The sequence below is a fragment of the Pundamilia nyererei genome, unplaced genomic scaffold, assembly GCF_000239375.1.
Source record: "Pundamilia nyererei isolate P.nyererei 1_Seehausen unplaced genomic scaffold, PunNye1.0 scaffold00364, whole genome shotgun sequence".
NCBI lineage: Eukaryota > Metazoa > Chordata > Actinopteri > Cichliformes > Cichlidae > Pundamilia > Pundamilia nyererei.
In genome coordinates, this window is record NW_005187765.1 from 411,616 (window position 1) to 423,170 (window position 11,555).

The window sequence follows — 11,555 nt, forward strand, 5'->3', positions numbered from 1 at the left end:
CGGTAAACTGTACCTGGGCTTGTTGCAGTGACCTGAAGTTACTAAACTTCATGAGTGTATGCGCTCACTCCAAGAACCGTATGATTATAAATATGAGCGTGGTGAAAGTTGGGCAGCACGCTGACGTATTTTGTCCCTCTGTGCTCGTAAGGGTCTGACCCTTTCACTCCTTTGATTTTTTTCCTCGTATCTTATCTTTGACTTTTCATCAAGTCTGTCTTTGTACAGACCGGCATTGTTCTCCTTCGTTTTGTACATACCTTTTTGGGGGGCAAAGAAAAAGCAAGAATTTATTGGAACCGGAGAATGAACGTTTTGCGGTGCTGCAAATGCTTGCATTTGATGCGGTACTTGGATTGTTTTGCCACGAGTTACCGGCATGCAATGCGCGAAAGTCATGTGGTCTGTCAATCTCTATAGGGCTTTGGAGTGGACGTAATGCCGCAATGCATTGTGGGAGCACGGCGCCATTTGAGAAGGCCACGAATCAAAACAAACACACTGTGTTGGAAGGACGACTGCCAGAACCATGCTTAAAATCAGCTCAAAAGTCAAATGACTGTATCGAGAGCGATTGAGCCCGGACGCCAAGAGACTGTACTTGGAAACAATAGCATGCATCGGTTGTGGACCCGTATAAAATACGGCAGTGGAGTAGAAACCCTGGAGACCTTCCACCATTGTCCTACCCTAATACCTTGTCGTACCTTGTCTGTGGAGTCAGCGCATACACTGCAAATCATTTTTGGAATTATAAATCCCTGGAGGTGCACATCTAATTCGCAGACGGTTGGGTACAAGATTTGGCCATTTTTAAGCCTCCACGTTGTGAGTAGGTTGACTATATGACCAAGATACAGCCAGAGGTCGCACATAACATTGACTTCTCCTCAGCAGCTGCCCCAAAAATTGCTCTAGATGAGAACATAAACACACCGCCTGCACTGAAAGGCAAAAGGAGCCGTCCGCAAAAAAGGCAAATTCCACCTGCTAGTCTGGAGGAGTTGTCACTGATAAGCTACTCCACAAACAGAACATAATTCTGCTGGATCACACATTAGGATGTTTGAGCCTATAAAGAGCAATATGAACATACTGAAATGAAAATGTCGGGAGCACATCAACAAAAAATAATGGCAGAAAACTCAATATCAGCTCGTCTCACCGCTGCTATCAAAGCCTGACGTCTTCATTTGGTAACATACATGAGATCCCTCGCGTTGCTTCCAGCAGGGGAAACGATAAAAAGATTATTCCTTATTCCCTTCCCAATCGTGCAATATAACATTGCAACCGACAACACAGCAAGTGCGAGCCATAGCTGATGTTTCCATGTGCTGTTGCTCCTGTAGCCCTTTGTTTGGCCTACTAACATGGCGGCTCAACCCAAAATCGTGGCCACGCCCCCTCCCGTGACGTCAACTCCAAAGCCCTATTCACAGTTGCAGCAAAGAATTGTTAAAAGTAAAAAACAGCAGCACACATCAGGACCATTTTAAAAGATTACAGATTACTTCTTTTTTTTTTTTTTAGTTAATTCAAATTCTATTTAACTTCTACTTTTGGCTCCTCCTTTCATTTGAGTGTATTTACTGTATCCTTGAAGTCCAAATGTTGTTTTATGATCCACATGTTCAGGAGCTGCTGATTTCTGCTTGTTGATTTTAAGTTTGTATTGTCAAAGCATTAGTTAAATTTGATTAATTCTGTGTAAAGTTCTTGTTATTAAACAGTTCGGTGTGAAAATAAACAACTGGTCTCACAACAAATAGCTGGAGTCATGATTTTAGATTCCAACTAATGTAACTGTTTTCAGTGGCACAGGTGGAGGTTTATTCAGGGGAGGAGATTTGGCTGTTCTCCACTCCACTCCACAATGCTAAAAGGATGAGGTTTCCTTCAAACGTGCAATTAAAATGTGTTAAAACAAACTACTGTAATGAATGTGGGAGAGGCTTCCCCACCCCAAGTGAATTAAAACGACATGAACTCCGTCACAGTGAGGTTAAAAAGCACCTCTGTGACCAGTGTGGGTCATCCTCGGTCATCTTAAAAACATAAATGAATCCACACAGTAGAGAAACCATACAAGTACAGATGCTGTGACAAAAGCTTCCCATGTTCATCTGGTTGTAACATGAATAGAATAGAATTCAACTTTATTTTCATTGCACATGTCATAAGTACAAAGCACCGAAATGTACAAACTTCACACAATACACACACACACACACACACACACACACACACACACACACACACATATATATATATATGCACACACACGTACATACATACATAATTGTCTCGCCCCTGCGTGTGGTCTGTTCTTTGAGGGTCCTGTTCAGTATCTTGGCTGTTCAGAGATCTGTGATGTTGTTCCTGGGAAGGCTGTACCAGTGGCTGTCCAAGTTGCAAGTTTTGTTTTCATTTGTGGTATTTCAAAAATTTTATTTTCCTGGGTCTTGGTATTGTTTTGTATTTGTGCTATCGGGACAAGCCTGCTGTAATCAGCACTGTCCAGCTTCACTCATTTTCTCCTGGATTGTAGCTATTGGCCGTTGCCCTTTTGTTGGTCCATGTGATGAAAAACACAAACAAGATCTGATTTTGTAGGAAACACCACAGATTATTACTCTGAATGGTATTTCCCTGGACTCCAGTTCAATTTTTGAAACAAACTTCAAGTTGGATATTACACATCTCAGGGACCGCCTTCTTTCATTGGGATATCCATTTCATCACATCTTGACTGCTTTAATTTAATCTGGATGTCAAAATAAGGCTTTGAAATAACTTTTTAGGTTCATTTAATAATCATTAAATGAGAAGTCTGGAAAGCAGAAAATCCTGGTGGGATGGGAGTCTCAGCTGTACTAATATTGCCACACTAACATGCTTAAACTACAGTAGCTGCTTTTGGCTGTTCCCTTGTTCCACAGATTTCTTTGGGTAGCTTTTATTTTTAATGCCGGACGCTCTCCCTGAAGCACATCCAAAGGCATTTGTCTCTTTCCTCAGTGGAAACAGTGATCTTCTGATGTGTGAACTATTATGGCATTGGAACCACCAGAAATACACTCACGGAAAAATGTATCACCATTCAAAGTGTGTTAGCCTGCTGACCTCCAAAAGTTGATTCTGTTCATCTGGATGTTTTCAGTGGGAGAAACGTTTCGTCACTCATCCAGGTGACTTCTTCAGTCTCAGCTGACTGCAGGTTTCCCCAAATCTTATAAACAGTACATTTGCATAATGACTGAAACCAATCATTATGCATAGTCATTATAAGATTGGGAAAACCTGCAGTCAGCTGAGACTGAAGAAGTCACCTGGATGAGTGACGAAACGTTTCTCCCACTGAAAACATCCAGATGAACAGAATCAACTTTTGGAGATTTACTTTCCTGGATAATTGGGAATGCATCAAGACATTAGCCTGCTGACATTAATATGTGTCAAAGCACTACGTATGGAAGCAATTTTCACACGGTATTCCTTAGATTATCTCAGAGGTTACATTCTGGGACCCCTGTGATTGGTGAAAATCTGCATAGTAGAAACCAGATCTTTATTTTATTATTATTATTTTTTATAGATAGTAAGCCATGAAAACCCTCCCCACTTTCTTACACACCCGATTATAACCCTGTTAAATTTTTTGGCAAGTAGTATGCAGTAGTTTATTTTGTCTTTTTATTTGTCCTTTCTGTTTTATTGAAACCACTTTATAGAAAGTTACATCGGTTACAATGAACTATACATACAACCAGTAGCGGTTTTTGATACGGGCGACATGGGCGGTTGCCCGGGGCGGCATCACGGGCATCGGCAAACAAAAAAAAGGCACGATCGGTTTGCTGAGAGGAAGGGCGCCCTCCCTTTGTGAGGTGCGCCTGCTGCTTGCGGCACAGGGGGGAGAGGGCGGGGCGACGACGATTCTCTGGCTGGCTGGAGCAGCATCTAATAACCAACTTGCAAAATAAAACAAAATAAAAACAAACCAACAGACACAAAAACACCAGACATCATGATACAAACTTATAATTTGCACCGATGGGTTTTCAAAGTTCTATAAAGTGAGCGCGAGAGCCCTCGGTCATCTCTGCTACATACAGTCCAGTATATACGGGACGACGAGGTTTCAGTTACAGCAGTGCCGGAAAACAAACAATAAATATAAGAAGAGTAAGAAAGCAAATATAGACTTTATTACCAGGGGTAAAGGGATCAAAAACAATTTGTAATTTACAGTTTGATTCTTGGGGTCCTTAGGGACTAGTAAGGCGCTATATAAATACAGGCCATTTACCATTTATTTACCATTTAAAGTCTCACACACAACACATCGAAAGGGGAGGGGGCCCGGCTGCTTCCAAGTAGAGCACATTTCATTTATAATGTTGTAAATCCAAGCCCATTATGTATTCATGATTTGAATCCTGGGTTGTGCGAAATCCCAGAAATAAACCTTAGACAAAGGGAGTGTTCGCCCAGGGCACCAAACAGGCTAGGACGGCCACTGCATACAACACAGCAGTTTTAAGAATATTTAACAAGAGCAAGTTTCATTTCGCCCTGGTTTCACAGCCACACTTGGGCACATATTTACCAAAATGCAGCAAACCTTAACTTATCCAGCATCGTTACACGTTCACCCTCACGTGGAAGAAGTAATCTGATTGGCATTGTGGTATGTAGCATTTTGAGGAAGTAATCGGTAAATGATAAACTACTGATTACTTGCTCGACTTGAATTCTCAGGTTGGCAATAGCTCTCGTTTCTTCAACGTCCCTGGCATCAAGTTGACAGAAGCCTTTTTTAAATGCAGGGATCTTAACGCAGCTCTTCGTCTGTCACTTCTTCACGGGGCTCTCCTTCAGACTCTGCAGCTCCATTACGAAAGCCTGTAAGATACAATATGTGCATACACATAAAGCGTGTTCACTTGTCCTGTACGTCTCAGCTTTTGCTCTTCTCTTCTCTCTGGTCTCTCGCTTCACTAAAGGGGAAAGAGGTTGTCATTAGTTCAAATGCCACCAGCTCTGTCCTCACCTGCCTTCCCAGCACCGCCCCCACCCGTCGCTGCACCACTCCTCCCCTGCAGCTGAGTCAGGGACCACACCTCCGTCACAGCCTTCAAGCGCACATTCACATGACTCCCTGCTATTCAAAACACAGTTTGTTTGATGTAATATTCAACACTGAACTGTAAATTTAGTCTTTTTCAAGGAAGCAATTTTATTCTTTTATTTTCAAAAAAGCCATATTTTTATACATCTACTGCAACACACATGAGCTTTAAGACCTGGACAAGTTTGAAACCTTTTGTCCTCCACAGTGGAAAATGGCTGAAAGTTCCAACCCCTACTTTGATAAATTTTTCACTCAGCTTTGACGTCTCCAATATCACTGAGATGCACATTTTATGTTTTCGCTTGTTTCTTCACTTTTCCCCGTCTCTCTGTGTTCTGGCCTGTAACATTACAGAACATCTGCCCCGCTTCCTTCAGTCACATGATGGTATGATCCCAGCCCTGCTGAGAATTCATGCCTCCAATAAAATAATTAATGTAACACTTCAGTGGGACGAATGTGTTATTTTTAATGTCTGCATTTAGTTTATAAGTAATCAATCTGCTCAAGTAACAACAATGATGACGACCAACACTTTGAAATGAAACTTTACTCTCAGCACTAAATGAGCGACCTGGATGTTCTGTGCCTTTCAGAAAGGACTCTGTCAGTGACCTCTGACCTCTGTGCGGGGGTGTGTCTGAAGGATTTCCCTCCTCACTGACTTTCTTTTGCTGCTCTTCTTTGTGTCTTTATAAACTGGTGGTGTTGCCACAGCAGAAACTTTTCTTCACACACACATGGCTGTTTTTATTTACAGCTGTGAAATATCTCCACATGCTGCTCCTCTTTCTCACTCTCTGCAGCCCAAAATGTATTTTCTTCAGGGCAGCCGAGTCACGTGATCGCACCGGACGAATCAAAGCAGATCAGGAAGAAGGGGGCGGAGCAAAGTGTGTGCGCAGGAGAGGAGTCGAGCAGAGAGAGCTGCTTTTTCATGAAACGGGAGAAAAGTAGTGAACTTAGAGGAGAGAAACAAACTAAAGTATCGATCATAAACCACTACCAACGTCCTGATCGATATCTGCATCGATCTGCCCACCCTTGTCTCCTGGATCGTAGCTGAGATCAGCGTGAACCACGTGGGTCTCTGCTCCCTGATCTGTTTCCTGTGTTTGGAAAGAGTTGCAGCTTCATCGCGGAGTTTCTCTCGGTTTGTGGGCTCATCTAAAGGTAAGCACCGAGCTAACTTTACTGTGAGTTCAGTTCATGTTGAGTTTAGCTCCTGAATGAGGTCTTCTGCTGCTCTCCTCGGTGTCTGTTCACAGTTTATTGTGAACACGTTGAGAGAAGAGTGAGAGAGTGTTTGGAGAAAAACACCAACTAATCATTAGCTCAGCATGCTGGGAGAAGTTGGAGCAGGAAAGTCTTTTCATTGTCCCTGCAGCTGTTTTTCTGCCTGCACCAAACCTCTACAGCCTCGTTTCTATTTGAAGTGATAACAGGAAACCAGAGCGATCTGCTGCAGTATCAGGGTCACTATAACTTTATTGTCCAGCTGCTGTGGATGAACACATGAGAGGAAGTGAGCGATAAAATGAAATAAGAAAAGTTATAGATTGACATGGGTGAGAGTTGTTTATACAGACATTGTGGAAGGCAGCATGCAGGAATGAGGGAGTAAGTAGGGCGAATATCAGCAGCCTTTACAGACAGTTGCATCAGTCCACTGCTTCAGTGTCTTCACCAGAGATGGGCAGTTACAAGTAATGTGTTACTGTAATCTGATAACTTTTTTCAAGTTATTTTAAATGTTAAACAAATTTCTTCCAGTCAGTGAATGTTGCATATAATTAAATTTTGCTCGATGCATAAAGTTAAAAGATTAAAACTAATAAAACAAATTTTAAAAAGAGACTTTTCCACTTGATGACATTATATATGATGGACTCGCTGTCGCTTTATCACCTATTCAGGGTGTAAATCATGTTCTTAAAAAGTAACTAATTACTGTCAAAAAATAAGTAATCGGTAAAGTAACGGGATTACTTTTGGTGGGAAGTAATCATCAATTAGTTACTGATTACTTTTTTTCAAGTAATTTGACCAACACTGGTTTTCACAAAAGAGAGTTTTAGTTTGTGCCTGCTTGCAGGGATCAAGTCTGACATTTAGTCTGAGTAGATTTGAACTTTCCTTCATCTTGCTTTGACTGCAGCTGTAACAACACTGATTCCAGCAGGATTTGTAAAAAGCATTTTGACAGACACACAAAGCTGGACAGCTTTTGTTCTGAGGGTTTGGAGAGAGCCTGTCTGTGTGTCTGCATTCACTTTGTTCCTCTAACAGAAAATCAATGGGCAGATGTTGATTCCTGCAGTGACTGTTGTTCTTCAGCCTGTAGAAACCATCCTGCAGCTGCTGGAACAAATGAATCTTCTAAATGTTGCTTTCTCTGGTTTGTGTTTGCTCTGCTTCTTTTTGTCAGAGATCAAATACATAAAAATATTCTTTTGTGTCCCAGCTGATCAGCAGGAGGAGAATCTGACAGAGGAACATTTTCAGCCATTTGGACTCAGCTCAGCCACTACAGAGGAAACAATGAGCTCAACACAGATGGTGAGAAAAATATCTGTTACACTGTTATTGAAACTGTGCACAGCTGGTTGTTAACAGCAGCTTTATCTTTTCCATCCTGGGCTCCTCCATACATACAGAAGCTACATTCACAAATAAAAACCACAGGAGTTACAAGAAAGGACAAAGATCATTTTTTATCAGGACACTGAAATAAAATATAATCAGCTGCACTTATAATTTTTTCAGATGGTATATCTTTTTTTCCCAATGAGCAAAACAATTTCCTCATTGTCATTTTGATTACAGACGCAGTTTCAGTTTGTTCCACGACTGCATTTCACTCACTGCCTCTGTTTGTATCTCTGTCACTGCAGGACCAACATGGAGCGAGAAGTCAGCGCTCTCAGGAGGCTGACAAACCTCACAGAAGAAAGGGGGAGAAGAAATACAGCTGTGATGAGTGTGGGAAGAATTTTACTCTGAAGTCTGAGCTAAAACATCATCTGTTCATCCACACTGGGGAGAAACCATTCATCTGTGACTTGTGTGGAAAGTCTTTTAGACAGCCTGCAAACTTAAAAAAACACCAAGTCACCCACACTGGAGTTAAAGCGTACAGCTGTGATCAGTGTGGCAAAGCTTTTACTGTCAGAGGCAACTTACGGCGTCATCAAGTTACCCACTCTGAAACTAAGACGTACAGCTGCGACATTTGTGGGAAAACTTTCACTCATCTAACATACCGAAATACTCACCTACGCATCCACACCAGGCAAGATGTTTACTGCTGCGATCAGTGTTTGAAACCGTTTGTGACATACTATGAATTACAGCAGCACATGCTTACCCACACTGAGGAGAGACCTTATAAATGTGACCTGTGTGAGAAGGCTTTTAAAGAGCCAAATTCCCTGAGAAGACACGAACAGATCCACAGCAGAAAGAAACTCTACAAGTGCAGTTACTGTGAGGTTTGTATTTATATTTCTATCTTGTCATTTTCAGCTGACTGTTCAGAACAACTCTGCTCATTCAGTTGTTAGTATGTTGGCAATTCTCCTGCATGTGAAGGCAGCGCTGCGTGAGTTTCAGCTCTTATTTCATTGCTCAGCTTAGTTCTCCACACTCTGGACTCTCTGCTCGGTTCAGCTGGTTTTCCTGCTGCTCTGTAAAGTCAGCAACTCGCCCAGTCCTCCATGTGTGATGTCTTGTGAACCTTAATGTTCCATCCATGACCTGTTCAACCTGCAGTAATTACTCATTAACATCTAACTTCAGTCTGCTACCTGCTATGGTAAAGACAACAGATGGCAGATGCCACCAATTCAATTCAATTCAATTTTATTTATATAGCGCCAAATCACAACATAAGTCGCCTCAAGGCGCTTCATAGATACAGAGAAAAAAACCCAACAATCATATGACCCCCTATGAGCAAGCACTTTGGCAACAGTGGGAAGGAAAAACTCCCTTTTAACAGGAAGAAACCTCCGGCAGAACCAGGCTCAGGGAGGGGCGGCCATCTGCTGCGACCGGTTGGGGTGAGAGAAGGAAGACAGGATAAAAGACATGCTGTGGAAGAGAGACAGAGGTTAATAACAGATATGATTTAATGCAGAGAGGTCTGTTAATACATAGTGAGTGAGAAAGGTGACTGGAAAGGAAAAACTCAATGCATCATGGGAATCCCCCGGCAGCCTATGTCTATTGCAGCATAACTAAGGGAGGATTCAGGGTCACCTGGTCCAGCCCTAACTATATGCTTTAGCAAAAAGGAAAGTTTTAAGCCTAATCTTAAAAGTAGAGATAGTGTCTGTCTCCTGAATCCAAACTGGAAGCTGGTTCCATAGAAGAGGGGCCTGAAAACTGAAGGCTCTCCCTCCCATTCTACTTTTAAATACTCTAGGAACAACAAGTAGGCCTGCAGAGCAAGAGCGAAGTGCTCTAATAGGGTGATATGGTACTACAAGGTCATTGAGATAAGATGGGGCCTGATTATTTAAGACCTTGTATGTGAGGAGCAGGATTTTGAATTCAATTCTGGATTTAACAGGAAGCCAATGAAGGGAAGCCAAAACAGGAGAAATATGCTCTCTCTTTCTAGTCCTGTCAGTACTCTTGCTGCAGCGTTTTGGATTAGCTGAAGGCTTTTCAGTGAGTTTTTTGGACATCCTGATAATAATGAATTACAGTAGTCCAGCCTGGAAGTAATAAATGCATGAACTAGTTTTTCAGCGTCACTCTGAGACAGGATATTTCTAATTTTAGAGATGTTGCGCAAATGGAAGAACGCAGTCTTACATATTTGTTTAATATGTGCATTGAAGGACATGTCCTGGTCAAAAATGACTCCAAGGTTCCTCACAGCGTTACTGGAGGCCAAGGTAATGCCATCCAGAGTAAGAATCTGGTTAGATACCATATTTCTAGGCTTTTCAGGGCCGAGTACAATAACCTCAGTTTTATCTGAATTAAGAAGCAGAAAGTTAGCGGCCATCCAGGTCTTTATGTCTTTAAGACATTCCTGCAGTTTAACTCATTGGTGTGTGTTATCTGGCTTCATGGACAGATAGAGCTGGGTGTCATCTGCATAGCAGTGAAAATGTATGCTATGTCTTCTAATGATGCTGCCTAAGGGAAGCATGTATAATGTAAACAGAATTGGTCCTAGCACTGAACCCTGTGGAACTCCATAATTAACCTCAGTGTGTGAAGAGGACAGTATACCCTCCTCACTGGTCGCTTTGCCCGCTTCAGCATCATCACAGTCAGTTTTATTTATGACACCATTAGGGTGCAGGAAGCTGCTACAGTTTTGTCCTGAGCAATAGGTATCACCACTCAGACAACACCACAAAAGTAGAAGCAGATTTCTTTCTTTTTTTTTTCTCCACAGAGTCTCAGGTTTGTGTTGCAACATCTCCTTTGGATGATGCTTTGGATAAAAATGTTGAAGCAATTCCCTGACTTACACTGTGTTTGTGTCTTTGTTTAGAAGCAGAGCGACACAGATGGATCCAGTTCTCAACCGTGTCGCCACTGTGGTGGTGGGAAAGCGTTGCGTTGTGATCTTTGTGGAAAAACTTTCAATAATGAAAAGAACCTAAAGCTACATCAACGTAGACACACTGGAGACAAAATGAACTACTGCAAAGAATGTGGGAGAGGCTTCCCCACACCAAGTGCATTAAAAGAACATGAAATCTATCACAGTGGGGTTAAAAAGCACGTGTGTGACCAGTGTGGGTCATCCTTCACCACTGCAGATCATCTTAAAGTGCATAAACGAGTCCACACAGGAGAGAAACCGTACAAGTGCAGACACTGTGACAAAAGTTTCTCGTACTCAGGGAGTCGTAACAATCATGAACTTACACACATTGAAGGGAACTACAGCTGTGACCAGTGTGACAAAAGCTTCAAGAATCTCAGTTCATACTCCAAACACAAGCGATCCCACGCTGTTAACAAACTTTTTCACTGTTACCAATGTGCAAAAACATTCACTTCATTATCTGCTCTACGCAACCATCGACGTGATCATGCAGGACTGTGATCACTGGATCACAATGAATCTGCAGAGACAGAAAGATCCTCTTCTGGTTTCAGGGTCAGACTTAAAAACCTTGAGATCAGGCTCCACAGAGTTCAGGTGGAGTCTCCTGTAAAGAGTGCAGCTGATGTCACACTTGGATCTGATGAGGTAGCTCTGCTTTCTGGAGCTGCAGTGAATAATCCTGGGGTTTATTTAGGAAGCTGCAAGTATAGATGTGTACATCAAGTTTTTTTTCCTTTGAGGGATTTTAATATTCTACAATGTTATCCCTGTTACATTTTAATCTTTGTTCTCTTAGGATATAAAGGTTATAGGAATACATTTTATTTTATATTACCAAAC

The 11,555-nt window shown here is 42.0% G+C and overlaps 1 protein-coding gene across 1 annotated transcript in view; it reads left to right on the forward strand.

Annotated features, from left to right (window-relative positions):
- The window catches only part of LOC102193166 (zinc finger protein 239-like), a 68,428-nt gene extending 57,116 nt beyond the window's left edge, over positions 1 to 11,312 (forward strand). Inside the window, exons 2-4 of the mRNA XM_005752530.2 lie at positions 7,602 to 7,696; positions 8,032 to 8,628; positions 10,653 to 11,312. Coding sequence (XP_005752587.2) covers positions 7,679 to 7,696; positions 8,032 to 8,628; positions 10,653 to 11,213 — 1,176 coding nt within the window. The 5' untranslated portion in view covers positions 7,602 to 7,678 and the 3' untranslated portion in view covers positions 11,214 to 11,312. The remainder of the gene's footprint in view (positions 1 to 7,601; positions 7,697 to 8,031; positions 8,629 to 10,652) is intronic.
- The last annotated feature ends 243 nt before the right edge of the window (positions 11,313 to 11,555 follow it).